The sequence below is a fragment of the Aspergillus homomorphus genome (assembly GCF_003184865.1).
Source record: "Aspergillus homomorphus CBS 101889 unplaced genomic scaffold BO97scaffold_28, whole genome shotgun sequence".
Classification (NCBI taxonomy): domain Eukaryota; kingdom Fungi; phylum Ascomycota; class Eurotiomycetes; order Eurotiales; family Aspergillaceae; genus Aspergillus; species Aspergillus homomorphus.
In genome coordinates this window covers 146877-168844 of record NW_020291914.1, presented here as the reverse complement: position 1 = coordinate 168844, position 21968 = coordinate 146877, and the positions used below count along the sequence as shown (strand labels likewise).

General features: G+C 54.1%; 8 protein-coding genes across 8 annotated transcripts in view; 5 read left to right on the top strand and 3 right to left on the bottom strand.

Moving 5' to 3' along the window:
- Positions 1-2519: 2519 nt before the first annotated feature.
- On the top strand, positions 2520-5066 carry sC (sulfate adenylyltransferase). The gene is made up of 6 exons (XM_025695505.1): positions 2520-2790; positions 2863-2890; positions 3018-3200; positions 3435-3580; positions 3664-3733; positions 3800-5066. Exons 1-6 carry the CDS (start codon positions 2622-2624, stop codon positions 4926-4928), a joined length of 1725 nt encoding a protein of 574 aa, XP_025549734.1. The 5' UTR covers positions 2520-2621; the 3' UTR covers positions 4929-5066.
- A 210-nt stretch (positions 5067-5276) lies between these two features.
- On the top strand, positions 5277-7449 carry BO97DRAFT_406831 (uncharacterized protein). The gene has a single exon (XM_025695504.1). The coding sequence runs from the start codon at positions 5310-5312 to the stop codon at positions 7152-7154; it is 1845 nt and encodes a 614-aa protein (XP_025549733.1). The 5' UTR covers positions 5277-5309; the 3' UTR covers positions 7155-7449.
- A 316-nt stretch (positions 7450-7765) lies between these two features.
- Positions 7766-10358, bottom strand: BO97DRAFT_471624 (uncharacterized protein; the record flags this gene model as incomplete). Its single annotated transcript, XM_025700054.1, has 3 exons — positions 7766-8982; positions 9041-10086; positions 10120-10358. The coding sequence occupies 3 exons, from the start codon at positions 10356-10358 to the stop codon at positions 7766-7768; spliced, it is 2502 nt and encodes an 833-aa protein (XP_025549732.1).
- Positions 10359-12631: 2273 nt separating this feature from the next.
- On the bottom strand, positions 12632-13923 carry BO97DRAFT_406830 (uncharacterized protein). Its single transcript, XM_025695503.1, has 3 exons — positions 13656-13923; positions 13494-13591; positions 12632-13403 (listed from the first exon to the last, which is right to left on the bottom strand). The coding sequence occupies exons 1-3, from the start codon at positions 13848-13850 to the stop codon at positions 12899-12901; spliced, it is 798 nt and encodes a 265-aa protein (XP_025549731.1). The 5' UTR covers positions 13851-13923; the 3' UTR covers positions 12632-12898.
- A 651-nt stretch (positions 13924-14574) lies between these two features.
- Positions 14575-15220, top strand: BO97DRAFT_415875 (LYR motif-containing protein; the record flags this gene model as incomplete). The annotated part of the gene is made up of 5 exons (XM_025696412.1): positions 14575-14625; positions 14712-14876; positions 14986-15048; positions 15108-15157; positions 15211-15220. 5 exons carry the CDS (start codon positions 14575-14577, stop codon positions 15218-15220), a joined length of 339 nt encoding a protein of 112 aa, XP_025549730.1.
- A 341-nt stretch (positions 15221-15561) lies between these two features.
- On the top strand, positions 15562-18731 carry BO97DRAFT_406827 (uncharacterized protein). The gene is made up of 2 exons (XM_025695502.1): positions 15562-15715; positions 15829-18731. Exons 1-2 carry the CDS (start codon positions 15704-15706, stop codon positions 18361-18363), a joined length of 2547 nt encoding a protein of 848 aa, XP_025549729.1. The 5' UTR covers positions 15562-15703; the 3' UTR covers positions 18364-18731.
- A 944-nt stretch (positions 18732-19675) lies between these two features.
- On the top strand, positions 19676-20553 carry BO97DRAFT_406826 (uncharacterized protein). Its single transcript, XM_025695501.1, has 2 exons — positions 19676-20002; positions 20067-20553. Exons 1-2 carry the CDS (start codon positions 19693-19695, stop codon positions 20363-20365), a joined length of 609 nt encoding a protein of 202 aa, XP_025549728.1. The 5' UTR covers positions 19676-19692; the 3' UTR covers positions 20366-20553.
- A 1414-nt stretch (positions 20554-21967) lies between these two features.
- The window catches only part of BO97DRAFT_471621 (putative histone-lysine N-methyltransferase (Ash1)), a 3143-nt gene continuing 3142 nt past the window's right edge, over position 21968 (bottom strand). Inside the window, exon 4 of the mRNA XM_025700053.1 lies at position 21968. This exon is cut by the window's right edge and continues 832 nt beyond it. The gene's annotated coding sequence lies outside the window, so the exon portion shown is untranslated.

The following is a 21968-nucleotide window of genomic DNA, read 5'->3' as shown; positions in this document are numbered from 1 at the left end:
AGGTTACCATCCAAGCAGCATGGAGATGTCTTCTATGTCTACTACGAGATTTTCTTCATTGGACGTGATGTTTGTGAATGGCATCAAGTGTGCGGTTGGTGATCGTATAATCCTGTTACTACCTAACCACTATTAGGGATACTCGCAATTTCAGGACAGTCTGCTACGTAAACATTCCGAGACCGATCGTTCATCCGATATTCGGGCCAAGTATGAGTCACGCTTCTTGACGAATGCTCATTCTATGATTTACGGAAAAATAGAAAAGTCATGCAGAGCGGATGCAAATTCGCGTTCCCACATCCAATCTCATCTTCAAGTCATATCACCTACTGTCCGGATCTATATCTAATAGCCTTGTACGAGGACACTGCAGACTGTCTCTCAATCAGAGCAGGCGCAGGGCCACGCGAAGCCTGGAGCGGGAGCGGGCAATACTCGCAGTGAACCGCTAGTACGCAACTTTTAGTATCACCATGATAAAATCATTGATTTTCATCGAACTTTGCCTAAGATGGAAGAAGCGACCAGGCTTGATCGTCCGTTGGTCTTGACTGCAGCGATCAACGAAAGGGATTTAAGACATCCTGACACAGCCAAGATCTTATCTTATCAATCTGATCTGTTGAAAGGAAGGTGTTTAACCAAACCTCCACAAAACACATAAGCACGTTGTGAATGCGAAACAGGCCAATCCGACTGGTTAATTTTACGCAAGAGACAGAGGGTTGGATTAAGGATTGGCTAACTATGAATACCCAAGAGGATGTGTCTAGTTCATCCGGGTGACGTATACCGAAGGGTCTTGTATCCACTGCGCGGTACTGTGGCCGAGTATACTGCTGGACCAAGCTCTTAGTCGAGGCTTCGAGTAGTATATAGTGCTTTGGATCCTGTGTGGTACATGGCAGCCTCCGTGCTATGCTCCCGTCGCTAGTGGTTCTCTTCAAGCACATAGCCTCAGGGCTGTGCTATGCTCATCTTCCGGGCTTAATGTCTCCCTGTCATCGATTACTGGGATGAGCGCCGGACAAATGGGGCGCATCGCAAACTTGCAAGCGCCAGCCGTGTGCCGTGCTGGACCCTGAGACCCGGTACTAGGCGGCCATGATCTTGAGGGCCGTCAAGGATAGTTCCACCTGTGGACCGCTTGCGCATCGGAATCCCTTGGGGCTGCTTAAATGGACGGCATGCCTTGCCAGGTTGAGAGGGAGTTGTTTGTGAGTCCAGGATCGGGATATAACATCTTGCTTACTCTCGCATTGTTTAGTGGCTCGCGTGCCTCACTATAGCTGAGGTTGTGCGCTTAATATCACTCCCTAGGGCCTCTGTACGCGTACGATTAATAATATAGAGAAGATTTTTAACCCTGTCCATCTCCGATATCGAATGCTAGCATTCCATGCAGTGGTAGCAGGCAGGTTAGGGCAAGCGGGTCACCTGAGCGGCGAGATGCCAAGACGCAGCCTGCCCCGCGCTGAAAAAAATAAAAAAACCCCAAAGCGATGGCGTCAGCGATCACGCAAGCCGGGCTGGGGATGTCGTGATTGTCTCGACGGGGCGTACTGGTGACCACGTGACTCCCCGTGCCTGGTTGACACCTGAACGCAGCCTGAGCCGATCCGCCCGCCGATCGGAGGCTCTTTAATACTTATACTTGGTCACAAGAAGCATGAGGATCGCTCTTCGGCTGATGAAGTGTCATCACTTTTGACCATCGCAATAGGCTGTGTGCAGTACGTGTGTATACTGTCCTGGGCCTCGTTTGGCTGTCCACTGGTGATACTTTAGCCGAATGTCGATTCAGGCTACACCCCCCTGACTATCATGGCTTTTTCGGGGATGGACATCTCCCAGTGCTCTATGATGATACCGGTGCTCTGCTTTTATCTCCGAGGGATTCGTGTTCTTTGAGATCCAGGGGTGGAGGTGGGGGGGGGTAAGATATGGATTGAATGACTGATTGAGACTTGTCGTCTATAGTTCGGAAATATCAAAGCAAACGAGGGCGCGACGGTTTCTAGAAGCCGGCTGGAAGTAGGACACAATAGCATGCTCAATGACTGCAATGGTGCAATTGAGGCAGAATTCCGTGCGACCAGCATCAAGAAACAGTCAAGTACCCAGTATCGATATTCTTCCAACTCAACCTATCTACGTAGTGGTGGAGGACTAACTACGTAGTGTCGTCGACGCTCCCCGAACCAAGAGTCCAGCTGCTCCACTATCTGACGAAGCCTGGATTTCTCAATTGGAGTCAAGTCTCACAGAGAGAGAAAGATTGACTGGCCAGTTTTAGTCTTCCATACAATATTTCCTTGGTTATGTTCAACACGTTTGAGTAATCAGCCTTTTCTCCGCGGGCTTTAAACTTACTTAGTAGATTTCCCCCTCCCCTCCCCTGGCCTGGCCGACATTTTTTACTTGTTCCCCCTCCATCCATTCCCTTCCCTCTCCAATCAATCCGACCCCTCTCTCTCCCCATTTATAAACTCCCCTCCCACCCCCCCAGGTCCGGTGTACTCTTAGAGTCCCTTTCTTCTTCCCTCCTCTTCCTCTTTACATCCTCTACTTCCTCCCTTCCTTCCTACCTTCCTCCCTCCTCCTCACACTCATACACCATGGCCAACTCTCCTCACGGTGGTGTCCTTAAGGACCTTCTCGCCCGCGATGCCCCCCGCCACGACCAGTTGGCCGCCGAGGCGGAGATTCTGCCCGCCATCTCCCTCACTGAGCGCCAGCTCTGCGATCTGGAACTCATCATGAACGGTGGTTTCAGTCCCCTCGAGGGTTAGTCGCCGATTACAATTCAATTGGGAATTACTTGTATCGCAAAACAGTCGCAAGCTAACTTCAGCGCAGGTTTCATGACCCAGAAGGACTTCGACAGGTATGCCGCAATAACGACCCACATTGCTATACATTGAGCGGGACAATGCACCAACACAGCCGCCGGGATGGAAACGGAGAGTTCAGAAGAAGCGACCAGCTTGCTGATCATGACCTCCGCTTTTTAGTGTTTGCGAGGACTGCCGCCTCGCCGACGGCAACGTCTTCTCCATGCCCATCACTCTCGATGCCTCCCAGCAAACTATCAGCGACCTCAAGCTCCAGGCCGGCTCTCGTGTCACTCTCCGTGATTTCCGTGACGACCGCAACCTGGCCATCCTGACCATTGACGACATCTACCGCCCTGACAAGTGAGTCCAATCCTGTGTACATGCAGTCTTTATGAACGTGGGACAAGTTTCCCGGTGCTTTGATGGCCAGATCGACGTTTCAAAACCAAGTCGAGCCGGAAGTGGCATCGCTTGGCGTTCCGTCCCGTTACGGCAACCGGGCGTTACAGAGTACCGGGGACTTGCAGATAGTGGGTCTGGATGACGCGGTTGGACGCTTGGGCTAACGTGTTGCGATTTTTCCCCCTGATGTAGGGTCAAGGAAGCCAAGCTGGTCTTTGGCGGCGATGAGGATCACCCTGCCATCAAGTACCTGAACACCAAGGTTCAGGAATTCTACATTGGTGGAAAGCTCGAGGCTGTCAACAAGCTCAACCACTACGACTATGTTGGCCTTCGCTGTACGTCATCACCATCATCCGTGCGCGGACTCCCGAAACAATAATGCATGGCGCCGGACTGACCTAGTGGGCCTAATCTCTAGACACCCCCGCGGAATTGCGCGTCCACTTTGACAAGCTCGGCTGGACCCGAGTTGTTGCTTTCCAGACTAGGTATGTGTGTGGCGGATCTAGACTCTGTTCGCCTTGCCCCCCCGAGCTGGACTGACAATCAATCAGAAACCCCATGCACAGAGCTCACCGTGAGCTGACGGTCCGCGCCGCTCGTGCCCGTCAGGCCAATGTCCTGATCCACCCCGTCGTCGGTCTCACCAAGCCCGGTGACATCGACCACTTCACCCGTGTCCGTGCCTACCAGGCTCTCCTCCCCCGCTACCCCAACGGCATGGCCGTCCTCGGTCTCCTGCCCTTGGCTATGCGTATGGGTGGTCCCCGTGAGGCCATCTGGCACGCTATCATCCGTAAGAACCACGGTGCCACCCACTTCATTGTCGGCCGTGACCACGCTGGCCCTGGTAAGAACTCCAAGGGTCAGGAGTTCTACGGCCCGTACGATGCTCAGCACGCTGTCGAGAAGTACAAGGACGAGCTTGGTATCGAGGTCGTCGAGTTCCAGCAGGTCACCTACCTGCCCGACACCGATGAGTACCGCCCCAAGGACGAGGTTCCCGCTGGTGTCAAGACCCTCGACATCTCCGGTACCGAGCTCCGCAACCGTCTGCGTACCGGTGCCCACATCCCCGAGTGGTTCTCCTACCCCGAGGTTGTCAAGATCCTGCGCGAGTCCAACCCTCCCCGCTTCAGCCAGGGTTTCACCATCTTCCTTACTGGTTACATGAACTCCGGCAAGGACGCCATTGCCCGTGCCCTGCAGGTCACCCTGAACCAGCAGAGCGGTCGCTCTGTTACCCTTCTGCTCGGTGACACCGTCCGCCACGAGCTCTCCTCCGAGCTCGGCTTCAGCCGGGAGGACCGTCACACCAACATCCAGCGCATCGCTTTCGTTGCCGGTGAGCTGACCCGCGCTGGTGCCGCCGTCATCGCCGCCCCCATCGCTCCCCACGAGGAGTCCCGCAAGGCCGCTCGTGACGCCGTCACCCAGGGCGGTGGTAACTTCTTCCTTATCCACGTCGCCACCCCTCTCGAGTACTGCGAGAAGACCGACAAGCGCGGTATCTACGCCAAGGCTCGCGCCGGCGAGATCAAGGGCTTCACCGGTGTCGATGACCCCTATGAGACTCCCTCCAACGTCGATCTCACTGTCGACGTCTCCAAGCAGAGCGTTCGCAGCATTGTGCACGAGATCATCCTCATGCTCGAGAGCGAGGGCTACTTTGACCGGAACTAAATTAGCGTAGGCGCTTTCGGAAAACTTTTGTGATTGTTTCTTTTTTTTGTATCATGTGGAATACAGGCTGGCTTGTGAGATTTAGGGTGATTTAGAAGGACTATTGTCTATAGAGATTATCGGCTTTGCATATGATTATTGATTCCCCTTTGGCATTGATGGTGCAGGAATAGTATTCTCCAACTTGCTTAAAGTAAGGAATCCATCAATTGGCTCGGCCCGCTAGACCCGATTAAGACCGAAATGCAAACACGCAAAACACCGAAGCACCTGACGGGCTTGGCGCGTTTGTCTCTCTCTCTCTTTGAACATGCAATTCAAACCTCCGCAAGTCCATTCAAGCTTCATCCTCCAACCACGCAATATCCCAATCACTCGAGGATGCTTCCTCCTCGCATCCCTGTTTCTCGAATACCGGGACCCAGCCGCTCGCTGCGGTCCCCGGTGCCGCACAGCTCCCTAGCCCTCATTCGACGACCTTTTACACATACCTCGCGACAATTGATTATTTCCCCGCCGCTTGGTCGCCCACAGCTCGCCTTCCTCTCGCCCACATCCACCAGCTATCCTCTCCCCCCATTGTCCATCCACCTCCGCCAACATTTCGCCCGCCTCGTCTCCACCGAAAGCCGCAACTACTACCGCCGACGGTTCTCTCGCAGTCTGAAGCTCGGTCTCTCATTCACCGCCATCTTCGCCCTCTTTCAGATCATGAAATACGGCATCTACCATGCCGAGAACGAGTATCAATGGCCTACGCCAGATGAATGGTCGTGGAAGAGCCGCTGGTGCCTCCGGTCCGCGCAAGCCCACCAGAACCCGGAGAAGATCGGTAAGCTGATGACCGATTGGGCCATGGTCGCGAGCTTCCTGAAGACCCTGCTCGAACGCCTGGAGGACCCGGCAATCGAAGGGCAGGGCCTGGTGGAAACAACCGAGGGTGGAGATCTGGTGGAAGGGGTCTGGAAGCCGGTCTACGACATCACGGCCAAGAGCGAGCCGTGGCGCCGCGGCTACTTCCAAGCGCTGATGAGCGCCGCCAAAGCGGCCGAGTCCCTGGAGGGCTGGATGACGGACCTTAAGCAGGGGATCTCCGCGCCGGCGGACTTCGTCGTTGGGCCGTCGAACCCGCGGCCGAAGCCCATGCCCACGAAGCAGAAGAAGGTGCTCCACGAGGAGGACTGCGAGCCGGCCATGCCGAGCCCGCAGAGCTTCTACGTCAAGATCCTCAAGACTCGCGGCTTCACCACGGGCCAGCAGGTGGACGCCGCGCTCGCCTACGCCGACTGGCTCGACTACAAGGGCCTCGAGAGCCACGCCGACGAAGTGTACCAGCAAGCGATGGACATCGCCGCCGCCGGCGCGCCCAACCCGGAAATCGTGGCGGACCCGCAGACCGGCCTCCTCCGCAACACCGACAGCCAGCACCTTCCGTCCGCCAACATCCTCCGCGTCTCGACCGCGATGGCCGTCCACCAGGCCCGCCGGGGCGATCTCTCGACCGCGCTGTCGACCTTCACCTCAATCCTCAAAGCCCGCCGCTCCATCCCCGCAGACGTCGGCGAGGCCCCCATCGCATCGACCCGCACCCTCCCGCGCTCCAACGACCCCTTCCGCTCCCTCGTTAACAAGCTCCAAACCACCCTCCTCCCAGCCCCGTACCCACCCGCACCCCCAACCGGCAACGCCCCTCCCGCCCGCACCCCAGCCGCCATCTGCGACGAAGCCGCCCTAATGACCTACATCGGCGAGATCATCTTCGCCTCCTCCTCCAAAGAAACCGGCCTCGCATGGACCCGCGACGCCGTCGACATCGCCGAAAACGTCCTGCACGACCTAGAAGCAGCCACCACCGCGCACAACCCAGATCCAGATGCCCACACCCGCTGCGCCGACTGTCTCCGCGTCGGCCTCGCCAACTGGAAGAAAATGGTCACCCAGCTCCTCGCGCACGCCGAACGCGAAGAATCCGAGGCTATCGCGCAGGCGGCGGCCGCCGCCGGCACTACTACTACTCGCAAATCATCCTCCTCCTCCTTCTCCTCGTGGTTCAGTCGCAGCAGCACCAGCAAGGCTGAAGAACTCGTCAGACAGAAATCCCTACAGCGCAGGCTGTGGGAGTCCGAGCAAGAGGTTCTCAATGAGCGTCGCGCTAGACTCGATTGGCTGGTTGAGGATTATTCGCCTTTTGAGGGGTTGGCGCCTAATGCTTCGTTCTTTACTTAGTTCCTTTGGGCGTCTTTTTTTTGTGGGGGTTGTTGGGGATGTCGTTTGTCTGGCTTCTTTGGGTAAGTTGGAAAAGCAGTTAGCCGTCTTCATGAAGGTTATTCGGTGAAGCAGTTTGTGAGGATCCAACCTAAGCTTAGGATGGTGGTTGGTTGTTTGTTTGTTTGTTTGCCGGTTGGGCTGGTTTGTTTGGACTGCGTGGACGTTGGTTGCATGCGCGGCACGCGGGCTGGAGTTTCGGGTGGGTTGGTTGCTTTGCTTTGCATTGTACATAATCAATATAGGATTTATCGAGATCATGCATGCATGCATGATATGTGGGTTGATCGGTTGATCGGTCCCAATTGAACAATTCACTTCTTTGTAGAAGAAAAGTACTTCCTGCTCTTGATCTACGCCATGGGCTATAAATTCAATAAACAGTGTTCCCAGGGCAAATTCTCCCTACTCTACTACTTCCAAGCTATAACTTACTAGAGATTGAACAGATCGAGATCGGGTCGGGCAGGTTCGGATTGACATTGCAAATGCTAAGGGTACATACAGAGGCTGATGTTGATATTATGATAGCGCGAATAAGATAAACGACATGGTCACTTTCTCCCCGAAATTCATCCTCCGCCGCCGACGACATTCCCACTCGGCAACGTGATCTGATACTCGTCGAAATTCAGAGTGAAATTGCCCTTGACGCCCGCTGGATCCAGGTCAATGGCGTGGATGTGTTTGAATTCCTCCGTGTAGACGTTCGTCAGGTACAGCTGGAGGTCGTTCTCGGCGAACGTGGCGGCCGAGAGGGTGCCGGTTTCCTGGAAGATGTACAGGACGGAGATGCGGGCGAAGTCCAGGGCTTTGCTTGTGATCACCTTGTTGGTTGAATTGGTGGATGGGGCCCTGGTAGCGGTCGGCGAGGAACTTGCTGCTGCTGTCGCTGTTGAGGTCGTTTGGGACCCTGGGTGGCGGAGGTCCGTGGCTGTGGCTGTGGCTTTGGCTGTCTCGGTCTCGCCGGTCTTCGTTGGTGGTGTGTCCTCGAAGACGATCCCGTTCTCTGTAGCAACGGAGGCACGGGCGACGAGGGCTTGAGTGGGCAGGTCCAGTGGGGTCGGTGTCGGCTGCGGTTGCTCGTAGTTGAATCGCAGTAGGTTCGAGTTGGAAGATTCTGTCAGGTCGTACCAGGGAAGGAAAGCACGGCGTGATTTGCTGCTGCTGCTTGTTGAAATACCCGAGAAGGAGACGAGGCTGTTCTCGGTCGTGCAGGAGACGTTGTTCTGGCTGAACAGCGCCATGATAGTCGTCTCATCAAGTGCGATGCTGTAATTTTGTTGAGCGCTTTCAAACAACTCAGGAAGATCACTACCCATAGTGGCGCTTTTGTTGTTGATCTTGGCTGTAACGCAGCTGGCGTCGCCGGCTATTGCGCAGCGAGTCCCCGTGTAACCATTGGCGCACACACAGGAGCAGACATCCCCGCTCGAAACGCTGACACCACCGTTTTCACACAGTGCAGTCTTCGCACAGTCTGATCCGCTCGACTTATGCTTGAGAACGACCAGGAAGACGGGGACCAGAACAGCGGCCAAGATGATGACGATGATAATGACACAAACAAGTGCAAAGAGCCACGGAGGCATGCCGCAGCAGCGACGAGCCTGCTTCGGCTGGGCTTTCTCCTGGTCCGCTTGTTGGGAGGGTTCGTTGGAGTGGATCTGATGGAGCGTGGATCTCCGAAAAAAGAAAGGCCAAGAAGAGTGAGCACCATCTTGTACCGCAGCAGGGGGTGGAAACGATGCTAGAATACTCTGAATGGATCCTGAGTTGCGCCTCTGTTCTGTTCAGATACATCAGTTACTTTAATGCCATGATATAATGGTTACCAAGCCACTTACGGAAGCGAGGGTTTCCTCCATTGAGTAGGTCGTTTCTGCTTGCAGTCCGACCATGCTCGAGGTTAGACGCAAGTTTGGTCGCTCGTCGGATCAAATCAGGTAAGCTTGTTAGACTTCCACGGGCCTCCGCATCACGCACAGCGGTCATATTCAATCGAGGAGGTCGACGGCCAGTGGGTCTTTTCTCGCTCATTGCTGGTGCTGCTTTCGGAAGTCCTCCGGTCTCTTTATGCATAGTAGCGCTATTGTTGAGCGGGCGAGCCACAGCTGGGTGCTCAGCACTGAGGTCTAGCATGATTGGCGCTTTCTCCGTCCCAAAATGTGTCGAGCCGGACGATACTGTGGAAATGCTGTCGTTCCGTTCCCTTCCAACAGCTATTTCCTTCAGCACTGCTTCCGTTGTCGTCGTTTTAGCTGTAGCTGGCCTGGCAGATACCGGGGTTTTTGTCAAGACTGGCACAGGTGAATTTGTGCTGGATTTCTGGATCGTACGCAAAGCGGGTTTCCCACGAGTTCCAATACTTGCTTGCCTCAAAAGCGCAGGAGCGGCTGCCTGCACCGAGTGTTGTGATCCGCTATCTTCGGAGTCACCATCCAGGTAGGTACCTAGAATTACCGACTCGGCTGGTCCAGAGCACCAACTAGGAGGATATGGTCGAGTTGGCGCGGAAAGCTCCCGTGAGATCGTTGGACTATCCGGTAGCTCCTCTGGAATCGGCGAGACGGATGATCCACGATTCTCGCCTGGTCGAGCTGCTGGGATCGTCGGCGCAAGGCCACCTGCCTTTTTCAATGGGTATGCTGAAGAAGCACCATGTTCCGATGTTGAATGAGCGGTCGCCTGTAAATCATTAAGGGAGATTGTGCCGACAGACGAGACTCCGGACTGTCTAAATAGGTCTTCGGTAGCAATGGATGCCCGAGGTGTTGAACCTGCAACACTGCTTGGACTAGGAGGAATGGGTACTCTAATTGCCGGTCGTGGTGCAGGTTGGATCGGTAGAGGTTGAGAGAAGGACGGAACAGGCCGTTTGATGTTTAGCGGACTAGGTACAACATCAACGCTCCATTCAGAATACACAGACGGCGAAGGACAGTCGGGTTGGGGAGGCCGTTGTGGCGGAGGTCCTTTGGGGCCTAGCAGTCGTGCATGGGCGTTGGCTGCATCGATTTGTTGAAGACCACCGTTGGGTAAGGGCCATTGTGTCATATGGGCCGGGTTGATTCTGGATGTAGGCACTGGCTCTGGGACTTGTTCGGGACGTTTTCCAGCCTCCAACATTTCTCGTGCACGCCGCACCGATCCTTTCCTTTCCATGGGGTCAGAGCCCGCATTCTCTGGGTTAGGTTCCATGTGTTGATGAGATGTGAAGGTTACAGCAATCGCGAGATGATATCGCGACGAAGAACCTCAGTTTTCGCTAGCGCATCAAACAAGAGCTGGTACTTTTTTGCTAGCTAGGAGCTGAGTGTCGGCGAAAGGTAGCTCAACTGGCGCGTCTAAAAGCGAGTGATAGCAGGCACGTTGCGTGGGGGATGATGTAAACCGATAAAACGTGCTCGTTGGTTGTGAGACGACAAGGACCTTGATGGTATTGAAGAAAAAGAAGGTCGAAGATGAGAATGATTGCAGGGGCACTCAATGCCTCTAGAGGGGACAAGTAAGTTGGATGCTACAAGCCGCTGGGTGCGCATTGTAGGCAGCGAAACAATCAAAGGATGCGTACCACAAGAAACAGGTCTTTCGCAAAGAATGGAAGAAAAGAATCAAAGACTTTAATCACAAGAACATAGTATAAGACTTGCAAAGTCTAAGAAGAATCCCCGGCTGGTCACCAAGCCCCTGAGCGCATAAGATAGCAAGTGGGTGGTTAGCGAACCCTCACCATGAATCATGCAAGGCACGGATTGTGAACTTACAGAATCTCTGGCAAAGAAAGAAACAACCGTCCAAAAGGAACAAAAGAGCCTCTAGCCCTTGCTCCCAGGTGTAAAGAGCGGACGACCGGACAGTACAGAGTAAAAAGAGGAGAAATCAACCCCAGCGCGCGTACAGACGGCAGGCAGGTCTTTGGGCGATAACGCCTCACTCGGACGGGAAAGTCGCCCAGGGGGTTTCCGGAAACCCAGCAACCCTGAAAGTCGGAGGTTGATACTAAAGACACTTCATTTCCGTGCTTTGCTCAGGGACTGGACTCAAAGTAGGGTGCGCCGGTGCAAACGTTTGGGAGTCGCACCCGTTCAAGGTGGAGTTGAGCCAAAGCGATAGCGCGGAGACAGGCACGGGAGGCCGTTTGTGACGGAAGGAATTAGTACCGAGAGATACTTAGGAGCATTGGGATGGCCAGCTAGAGTGCCACTAGGCTTCAATGTCAACGTCGCAGATATGCCGTGGTCGAACTCACTTCCCGGAGTGGGTGGTGCCTCGTTTCATGGAGAGGCGCTGGACGCAACACATTGACTCACGCGGGGATGATCATTTGATATGAGATGGATAGTATTTCTTTGTTTCGATTTGCTTCTTTCCCCTCGCTTGCTGATAATCTTGCACACACAATGCAAACCGCTGCTGGATTATGGAGACACCAAGGTTCGCAAGACCATGCATGTTACGGTCATTCTGACCAGGGAAGTCGAATAGGCGAGACGGCGAGGGCCATAGACAGGCCAGAAATTGAGATCCTGAGTAAACGGGAGGAGCTAAGGGACCGAAGCTAAGACCCATAATGGAGGAATTACAAAGGACGCTGGACGACTATTGGGCGGGCGGGTCACAACCAGGGCTCCGAGAGGGACCAAGAGTACGGCGATTGGCACTAGAGTCTCAGCTTGAGCAGAAGTGCCACTCCTTGGAGTGCGGCATTGCGGCCCTGGGACTTCAACATGAAACCAGTGATGAAGGCCATCCACGTATGAACACCCAATCATGACCTGAAACAGACAACCGGAAACATGGGCGTCGCAGGCAAGAATCACGAATCGCGTTCACTCCTGAGTCGGGCAGAGGATAAGAAGTTCCACCGGGAATCCATACAGCGATGTGTTCGCCAGTGTGATTCGTGCAATGACTTGGTCATGTCCTACCGAGGATGAGGAGCCGGCTGTGCTGACGGCTCCATTCCATGGATCCTGGTCATAATAATGATAACAACCATCATCATAGCAACAATGGCTGAAGCGCCGTCGGTTCTTTAGGCCAATTTTGCCGAATAGTCGCTCGGGCACAGAGCCAGTTGAGGTTAGCGAGTCGCGGAGATTAAATCAGAGTTTATCGCTTAACATCATCTCTTATATGATGGTATTATTGTTCTGGCTGGCAAAGATCATATGAGGGACCTGCCACGCGGGAAAGACGCAGAGAAGAGGAGCAGAGGGGTAAGTATAGTGCCAGGCTCCTCTTTATTCATTTATTGCGGGACTGGAACGAGTGGAGGATGAAGGAGTGCGAACTTTTGGAAGGATGAACTGAGGAAGAAGTACAAAGTACGAAAGTACGAAGGACTAGCGAGAGAAAGTAAGAGGGAGGCGGAGAAGGCCGGACAGAACAGGCAGAATATGAACCTCAGGCCACACAAATCATCCTCTCTCCCCCTTTTTATCAAGAAGACCCCCTCAACACTACACAACCTACCGTACTCTATTCTTATTTACAAAAATAGGCTGGGACTACCGTGCTACAGAACTGACCACTGGTGAGATCCGACCATGTCTCCTCGGTTCTTGGGAGTTAATTGAAGGTGGAGCAGAGGTCTTCTAGAGCTCCTTTAGAACAAGTCCATAGCTCGCTCGTCCATTTACCCTGCTCCATCCTTCGGCGTCCGTGTTGAATTTGTGTTGTCTGCGAGAGAACATGTTCACTTATGCCTGGCCTAGCGCACTTCGTACCTGCTGGACCTGCTTCTCCACCGTGCGCATCTCAACAACAACATTGGCCAATTCCGAGATTTGACCCTCGACGGCTTCGGTGAACGACTTCTGGGCGCTACGCAAAGAAAGGGGCACCAAGATCCCGTACCAGTAGATTGGGTCCGACGAACGGAATCGCTTTTTCGCTTTCTTTGACTTCGCATCTGTCTCCGCTCCTGCTTGAGAAGACTCCGCCGCGGCTGCGGAGTCGACAGCTCGGTTGCTGATTTCCCCTGTCACTTCGTTCTTATCGTCGCGTGCCTGCGCAGTCTCATCCCCTGAAGAGGAATCGCTTTTGTCATCCGTCTCGGATTGGTCCTCCGGCTGCTCGATTGTAATGGGTTCGATGGAGAAGGTATGCTGGAATCTCCCGTTTGAGGTAGTGCTTTTCTCCGCGGGCTCTTCCTTCTCAGTCAAGTTCTGCTCCTGGGTCGAGTCGAGGCCAGCTTGTAGTTTCCTGCAGATGTGCGATCAATCGATTGGCCGAGCGTTCTTGTAAAAGGGAGGGCGGTCTCAATGGACAAGCCGAAGTATAGCCCAAACTCACACTCTCCTTGTCGCCTTCATGCGTTCATCATAGTAATCTGCTCCGTATCTTCGCCCAGGTGGACATGTATAATTCGCGTGCGCAAGAGAGATGAATCCCTGGTGAACCTTTAGCCCTTGTCCGGCAGCAATTCAGGGTCAACATCCACAATCACAAACATACCGAGGACAGCCGGGCACCGAGGTCGGCTTGCAGTTTTTGATGCTGGTCTAGTAGGTAGAGATATCGCTCGAGCAGCTCGTCCAGCACCTGCAATTGATTCGTCGGCTGTTGCTGTTCGATCTTTAATTCCTTGAGTTCATCCTCCAGCAAAGGTGAACCGTGGCGGGAGGCAGGAGGAGTCGGAATCTGCGCCATTGATTTACGAGGACTAGAGGGAGAAGAGAACTCCGAAGGAGTGCCAGACAGCAGATCAGATTGTTGATCGACAGTGCTTATGAAGTGACAGGGACTGATTGTTGGGGTGGAGGAGGAGGGAAGCTTGAAAGCGGCGGAGACCCCGTGGAGGCCGGGCGACTAACTCCGTCATCGCAACCTCCGCCGAACACCAAAAGAATTTCCCGAGATCTCCATTGTTCCTGGACTTTCTTCACGCCTCCCCCTCCCTTGGTCTCACTCCCCCCTTCGGAATTGGACCTACTTCTCTGTCTGATTCACTGTGTATCGCTTTGGCCGCCTGTCAAGTCTCTCGAGGATTAAAGACGTGATCCGGTCTTTGGCTTGCCTGCCCCGACCAGCTTCTCTTCCGACGCCACTTCGAATTGCGCTGGACTGAAGGTACGTCTACCCCTCGCTATCCTACAACCTCGCCATCCCGGATTCACCGGCCAACACTGCCTGTACTGGTCATTTGGTCACATTGGTTGTACTGGTTACAGCAAGTCTCTCAGTCAACTAACTCGAGTCCGTTTCGTCTAGACGCTTCACGATCCAGCAACTCGATTAAGACGTGCTCGGAGATAGCCGCATCTGGGTCTTTTAGGCATCGTCCATCTTAGCAAACCTCTTCACTTCATCTTCCGCTTTTCAGCTATACCGCTTCATAATCGCATCTCTCCACTCCTATCTTAAGCCAGTTATCATGTCTGTCCCTACGCTCGGGCGCGATACGGCCTTCCAGGTCCGCTCCTTGGTATGTTCACTTTTCTCCATGAGGAGCCTGATGTGTCCTCGCACTAGCTCGAGCTCGGGGCTAACTTTTCACGCTCATCCGTGTAGTTCCGTTCCTTGCTGCGTCAGTCTTCTCAGTTCTCGAACTACAACTTCCGCGAGTACGCCCGCCGGCGCACAGTGGATTCTTTCCGCGAGCATCAGAAGGAGACGGAGGATAGACGGATACAGGAATTGATTCAAGATGGAATCCAGAACCTGCGGATGCTAAAGGTTGGTGACACCAGGCGGGGTCAGCCTCGGGAACATTTGAGCCCAGCATTGCTTCTTCGGGGCACAGCGCCGCTGTTCAGCTAAAGTTTCGAGCTAACATCCTTTCCAGCGTCAAACCGTGATCAGTCAATTTTACCAGATGGACAAACTGGTTGTCGAGGGTCAAAAGACGGTAAGTGTAGTCGGGGATATGCGATACTCAAAACGATAGCGCGGCTGACATGCAAACAGGGCAAGCAAACCGGCAATGAGGGTGGCATTGTTCGCCAGAAGGACACTGGGTAAGATATATTTCCCTATTCTATATAGACACGCTGTACTGACCTGGTATTAGTTGGGACTAAACAAACTATATTTGCGATGCTTGATTTGCCGGCGTAAGAACGGAGTTGCTGGGGATTGATCTTGATATCTTGCGCCGCCGAAGGAGTGATTGAATAGACTGGAGGTGCTCTGTAATTTTAACGAAGCCAACCCACTGCGTATGTTGTATGTAGCACTGGTACTTACTCTTCGAAAATACCATTCTTCTCTCTCTTTACCTGGATTTCTTTCCCCTTGTAGGGTGTAGTTCGATTGAAATTATTCTGTTCTGCCATCAAATCCAGTCACGTGGATCCAGGGTTGTCGTTGCCGCCTTCGGTCGCATCGCGGGCATCAGACAATCATCAACCTCCTAACTCACCTCCAATTCACCGTCACACACTTGGGTTATATCTCGTCCGATCAGGCGCATACAGTTTTCGCGGCTAGTGGATGGATGAGAAAGCTCGCGGTGCGAATTGCATCCAGTTCTGGGAGTGAGGCAGCAGCATCAGAAGCTCACGATGCCACCTACCGTAAGTCCCTCGCCCCCAATGCCGCACCGACTCCGCGCGTCCATGGCCTCCGAAATGACAAACGAGACAAGTCAAAAACTACCTAAATAGTCTCTAAAGCTGATTTATTACAGTTCAGGTCCTCTCGCTCGGGGCGCCAATTTGGAGATGCCGCCAACCGCAATCGAACGGGGCAGATCGATCACGACGTGTTTGAAGGACTTCCTGTACGACGATGGACGCGCCAGACCCAAACCATTTCACAAGTACCTAAGAACGACGTGCCCGACTCCAGCGATGTTCAAGGTTCGGGCGGCAAACCTACCATCCCCGAACACCCAATGCCCCGAGATAGCCACTTGTTGACCCCGATGAGTCGGGCGCTCCTGCGCGCGGCCCGCGCGGGCTGCATTTACATTCGGCAAGCTGCGAAGGACTCTGAAGATGATGACAAGGAGGCAACGGACGGAGAAGAACAACCCTTGATCCAGAGCACGGAACGCAGCTTCGTGGCCCGCAAGTGGACGGCTGTCCCCAAGCATCTCGAGGCTGTGGAGGTGGAATTCCTGGCCAAGAGGCGGCCAGGCATGCAGTCCCTGTATGGCGCGTCGGCTACAGATGGAGATGGGTCCAATTCGGGCCCCATGAGGCGGACCCGTTTCAAGAAGGTTGATCCGGTCACGGGGAACATTTCGATCTACGAGGCTTGGGTGCCCGAGGGACATAAGATTGAGGGAGAGATTAGCGATGAGACGCAGGTTGCGGCTCCGAGTAGCGCTGTCACTGTCACTCCGGAGGCCCCGGCCCCGGGCACTGTCATTGAAGGCGTGGGGGTCGTCAATGCTGAGGGCGTTGTAGTTGCCGAAGCCGGGTCGGAGAATGTCATGACCCCTCCCAGACGACGGCCTCCTCCCCCCAAGCGTAAGGCTAAGGGGGTGGGCAAAGGAAGGCGCAAGAAGGTTATGTTTGCTCCTGGTGACGGCGCGGATGCTTCCCAGGTTCATGGGGCAGGCGGCGTAGACAGCGCAGCAGACAAAGAAGATGATACAGATCCCTCAAGATTATCGGTCGGTCAAGCCGGTCAAGATGAAGAGGAGGATGAAGGCGACGAGGTTGATGAGAGCGATGACGGTGATGAGTCCATGCTCGATGCAAAGACACCAGAGACTTCGGCACCACCGACCAGCACTGAGCTCTCGGCTGCTCCCGAACCGGTACCTGTACCTGCGTTGGAAGCCCTTCAACCCCAGCCATTAATCTCAGACAATGCTTCTGTCGCTACCTCGAAAACGCCTTCAGAACATCCAGCACCGCCCTCGGCTCCCTCTGAACCTCCAGAGGTGTCTCGAGATCCATCCAAGCTGGCTCCGGTCGGTAAGCCAAGCGCGACTCCTGGACTTTCCAAGGATGTGGAAATGGCAGACGCCGTTCCCTCAGAGCCAACAAATCAACCTGCCCCTCAGCAGGGGCCAGATTCACAGCAACAAACGCCCCAAGAAAGTGCAAAGGCAGCCTTCCTGTCGCCATCTCAAGACACACTTCGGGCACAGGTGTTAGAGACGCCTTCACCTACAGCGAACATGGAAGCAGTTGAGCCGCTTGGGGGCGCTGGTGGAACAGTTACGCAGCCGTCGTCGGAACAGCTCCAGCACGGTGGAGATATAGTCATGGAGGGTTCCACAGACCTACCAGGGGATGCTTCCAAGCTCTCCTCTAACCAACTAACTCCTGAGCCTTCGACTAATCACAGAGTCGGCTCTCAGCCCAGTGAAGAAAGCACAGAGACTAAGAAGTCCGATTTGCTCGGCACATTAGAAGCGAGCCTGGATAATCCACCACAAGTGGTCCAGCCGAGCGAGCAAGCGAATGAGGTTAAAATGGAATCAGTTGATCGGCCTGCTGTTCCTGAGCCAGCTGCAGAAACTATCCCCCAGACTATCAGCGCAGCAGAGATTACTACGACCCAGACCACTGACGAACCCACCGGTTCGGGCTTGGAGCGATCCGTAGAACAACCCGCCGCTTTTGAACATGACGGACAGACTATTCAGCCACCGTCTGAGCAGCCCATCACAGAACCAAGCTCTGAAGCCCCTTCGCAGCCCATGGGCCAGATCCCTGACAAGGCCGCTCCCCCGGCTGCGGCAGCAGAGCAAGTGGATGAATCAGTCATCAAGCAACAGCTGCCTCAGTCTGAGAACTCGGCACAAGAGCAAACCGCACCTTTAGCTACAGAAGCTTCTGCTGCCGAGTATACTGCTGCATCTGTGGACACCCCGGCCGAACAGCCAGCTGATCAAAATCTCGAGCAGCCAGCATCCACAGATCAGCCTTCAGAGCCTCGGCCTCAATCTCAAGTACCCACCGAAACACCGAAGGAACAAAAGCAGTCGAGCCCGGAGCAGCATGCCGCTGCTGCTGCTTCCTCAGAGGCAACCCCGGCACCTGCAGCACAGCCATCCCCGCCTCAAGAGCAGCCGCAGATGCAAGCACAGCAGAAGCAACCTGAGCCCCAAGAACCCCAACTACCTAAAGCATCCACCCCTCCTGCGCCTGTATCTGCACCTGCACCTGCACCTGCACCTGCGCCCCTAGCAGAGGAATCACAGTCCAAATCTGTATCTGGACCGCAACAGCCCTCGACCCAACCCAATGAGTCTGGGGTTTGATACCCCAAGCCTACCACTGCCCATTGTTGCATCCTCGCAATCCGGACCCAAATCAACCGCTTGAAATAGAGGTCAACCCGCCGAGGACATGACCATTGCTAGATTTCACTACCCAGGTGGGCAGTCCTCGCCAGGACTCCCCAATCTTCATCAGTCTAGAACAAAAGGACCCCGTGAGGTGTTCCGATGCCCAGATCCAATTCGGTTCCGCCACTTTTGGACATGTGTCAAGAATGAGGTGCATATCGGGATTTTATGTATATGGTTCGAAGTTAGTCTAAATATCTCTTTGTGGTCAATGCATGTGGATCCATTCCTTTGTCCGGGACATATATTGGGTTGCCTGCTGCGTCGATTCAGCAACCATCCTGCAACGACTGCAGTAGTCACTTCAACAGGGATTACAGTGGCAAGCATTCGGTGCCGTCTAGCAGGTACTTTGTAACTACTGAGGGATTTCTTTACTGCAGCCCCCGCCAGACTCTTTGCTTATTCAGCTGAATCTGGAGGTGTGTCGCGATAGATCACATCCGGCTTCTATCTATCTCCCATCACTGCATGAACTGACTCGACCTGTCCACCCACTAAAGCACACCTAGCAGGGTAGCAATCAGCACAATAACACAGGATGCCTGACTGCCTAAGAAGCAGGCAACCAGCAAAACCCCGTGATTTGCCACTGCCCATCACCCCCTCCTCAAAGCGCGCCGCCCCCCCCCCCCCCGGACTCGAGGGTACTTTGGTGGCCTGCCTGTGCTATAATAGCCTCAACAACCATTCTGGTCTCTGCTGATAATCAACACAGTAGGTTATCTCTCGTCTCTGCATTGTCTCAACTTCAAAGGCAGGAATCTTCCCACCTGCTGCATCACTACTGACCGCTTCATTTCCCCACACTCATTACAAGTCCATCGTTTGTTTACGCAACGTGCACTCGTCCCCATCTGTCTGATCATACAATCCGGTGGCACATCTCTCGAAATGGTCAAGAAGACTGCCGTGCTCGAGTACATGAGAGCCTTCCCCGGCGGCCTACCCAGCGACTGGGCCCAGCTTGACAAGCAGCTGAACCAGCTCCTGGCGGCCAACGAGCTCCTGCACGACAAGATCACCCGCAGCCGAGAGCAGGATGAGCTCCGGGACCTCCTTCTCCACCACCTCAAAGAGCTGCCCGAGTTCGTGCAGACAGCCGCCGACCGCGACGCGGAGGCCTGCATGCAGCACCTGATCAAGTACTGCCTGAAGCTCAGGAGCGAGAGCGCCCACAGCGCCAACTGCCAGCTGCGGCGCAGCCGCAAGTTCAGGCCCGGGCTGTTCCCGGCGGTCGAGATGGCGTATCCGGACGTGACCATCTACCTACGTCGCGCGGGCGGTCGCCCTGAGCAAGTCCGCTTGCTGAGCGACTACGTCGAGACCCAGGCGGACGGGACGCCAGGCGGGCTGTCGTATGTCCGGTTCCTGGAGGATCTCAAGAAGAGCCTGAACTGTAAATCCGCCGAGAAGATCTATATCCAGGTGCTGGACATCACCACCGGGTTCGGCAGCAAGGCGCAGAGTATCACCTCCGAGGGTTTATGGGTCGGAGCCCTCCTGACCACCGTTCGGTACAACGGTGGTCCGATCGAGTTTGTTGTATCCTGTTGGTTCCCCTCCCGGCCCCTTCCTCCTCTATCCTGCCGAACACACAGGCTAACTTGACGTAGTGGAACGCCCCAAACCAGTCCGCGAGCGGGCCCCTCTCCCTGAGGCCCGACAGCTCCCCGCGCCGCCCACCGCGCCGCAGGACAAGCGCCCCGGAACCCCTCGACCAGGGCCCGTCCAAGCAGTAACAGCAGAAGGGAAAGGCACCTCCTCGCTGGTGCCATTGGCACCGAAGCCCCCCGTCGCCGCCGCTGTGCCCGCTAACCCGAGCGCTGCTGCGCCGGAGAAGGAACCAGCAATCCTGCCGCTGAAAGCATCATCCGTGCCCTCCAGCCTCCATAACATTCTCATCCTGTCGTAAACAGCGGGACAACAAGCTGGTATCAAGCAACCAGTCAACCAGGCACTTTGTAAAAGTCGGCAATCATTCAATCAATCGAGACGGTCTGAGCATTTCCCGGGAATGCTCCGCTGCTGCTTTGGCGGAGAAGAAGGATTTGGATCGGCGGGATTTTCGGTATACTCTCCCTCTTGGAGAGAATCAGCGGGATTGCTTTTCTTTTCGGTATACTGTCTAGCCCTCTCTCTTTCCCTCCCTCCCTCCCTTCTTTCTCTCTTGTAAAGAGCAAGTAGGAGTCCAATCATCCTCCTCTCAAAAGCAAAGCACAGTCCACAGACAGACTAGGCCGTATACGCCACATTCACAGCACAGAGGCCGGCCGGGCGAGGAAGACAGGATCCGATTCAATAGGAATGCGTTGTGGCCGCGCCCGGCGGCATCTATATATAACGCTCGTTTCCTTACTCTATCTATAGTCTATGGATCCGGTGGCAGGCACTCGAGGGGCACACACACACTCTCTCTCTCTGTCTCTCCTCTGTCCTGTTTCTTTTTTCTTTTTTTTTTTTTTTTTTTTTTTTCTCAAGAAATAAACCCCCCCCCCTCTCCTTAATCTCTCGGTCTATTTGTGTATGTTACGCCCGCTAATGTGGTCATCACCATTGTATGTTCAAAGACCTCAGCGCGGGCACTTGAGATTGTATGTATGTGGGTGTGTTCCCCGACAACCGACTACCCGAACCTGCTCGGCCCGGATATATATACTACGCACGCACCGCAATTGAAAGCCCTTTCCTTTAGATAGTAATAAACACTCAACACTAAGCAGTAAGCACTCGTAATTGAAATGCAAGAGCAACTACATTAAAAATCTCAATACCATCATAATCCACGTACAGCATAGACCAGATCGGAAAGATAAGACCGTAAATACTCAACACAGCTCAACACCCAAAATGCCAGAGATCTCAACAATAATACTAGACTCCGGCATAGTGAACCGGTTGGCATGGCATGAGTGACGTTCCAGATCCGACCGATTTGCACACATTAAGGTAACGGAAGTTAAACCTACGAAATGCCAAAATCCACGGGGACGACTACTGAGGCATTAACGGATCACATTAGGAACGAACCATCAGACGTACACGAGGTGGCCGGAACAACCTGAACAGGAAGGAAAGGGAGACAATAGTAGAAAGAAGAAAGTAAAGAAAAAGTATTTGCTGGAAAGGGAAATGGGGAAGTTGAATGTGGAATCGGGGATTGGTATATTGTCCTGCAGTCGATGCAGGCTGGGTAGATCGATGGATGGATATTGGAGGTTGGGGTGTGAGAAAGTGTTCGCTTCACAGGGAAATTCAATTCAATTCGATTCAAGAAATATCCCAGAGGAACCTTGAGGCATGAAAGGTAGGGGGAGGCGGAGAAAGTGAACCTCGAGTTCATTGTCGAGATTTGAATAAAAAGGCAAGAAATTTCCTTTCCAAACGCAAACACCAACACGCCAAAGACGAAACCAAGTCTCAAGAAGGAAGAACAAATCTACGAGAAAGAACTGGATCACTCCCGTTTGCGATAGTATTGTGTTTCATCCAGAGAGAAAAAAAAAAAAAAAAAAAAA

Bases quoted from the DNA above. Each gene is read 5' to 3' on its own strand.
- sC (XM_025695505.1), top strand. From the start codon at position 2,622: ATGGCCAACTCTCCTCACGGTGGTGTCCTTAAGGACCTTCTCGCCCGC. The intron at 3,581-3,663 runs GTACGTCATCAC...CCTAATCTCTAG, and splicing joins CGACTATGTTGGCCTTCGCT to ACACCCCCGCGGAATTGCGC. The intron at 3,734-3,799 runs GTATGTGTGTGG...ACAATCAATCAG, and splicing joins GTTGTTGCTTTCCAGACTAG to AAACCCCATGCACAGAGCTC.
- BO97DRAFT_406831 (XM_025695504.1), top strand. From the start codon at position 5,310: ATGCTTCCTCCTCGCATCCCTGTTTCTCGAATACCGGGACCCAGCCGC.
- BO97DRAFT_406830 (XM_025695503.1), bottom strand. From the start codon at position 13,850: ATGGCGCAGATTCCGACTCCTCCTGCCTCCCGCCACGGTTCACCTTTG. The intron at 13,592-13,655 runs GTATGTTTGTGA...AAGGTTCACCAG, and splicing joins TCGGTGCCCGGCTGTCCTCG to GGATTCATCTCTCTTGCGCA. The intron at 13,404-13,493 runs GTGAGTTTGGGC...GCACATCTGCAG, and splicing joins ATGAAGGCGACAAGGAGAGT to GAAACTACAAGCTGGCCTCG.
- BO97DRAFT_406826 (XM_025695501.1), top strand. From the start codon at position 19,693: ATGGCGTATCCGGACGTGACCATCTACCTACGTCGCGCGGGCGGTCGC. The intron at 20,003-20,066 runs GTTGGTTCCCCT...AACTTGACGTAG, and splicing joins GATCGAGTTTGTTGTATCCT to TGGAACGCCCCAAACCAGTC.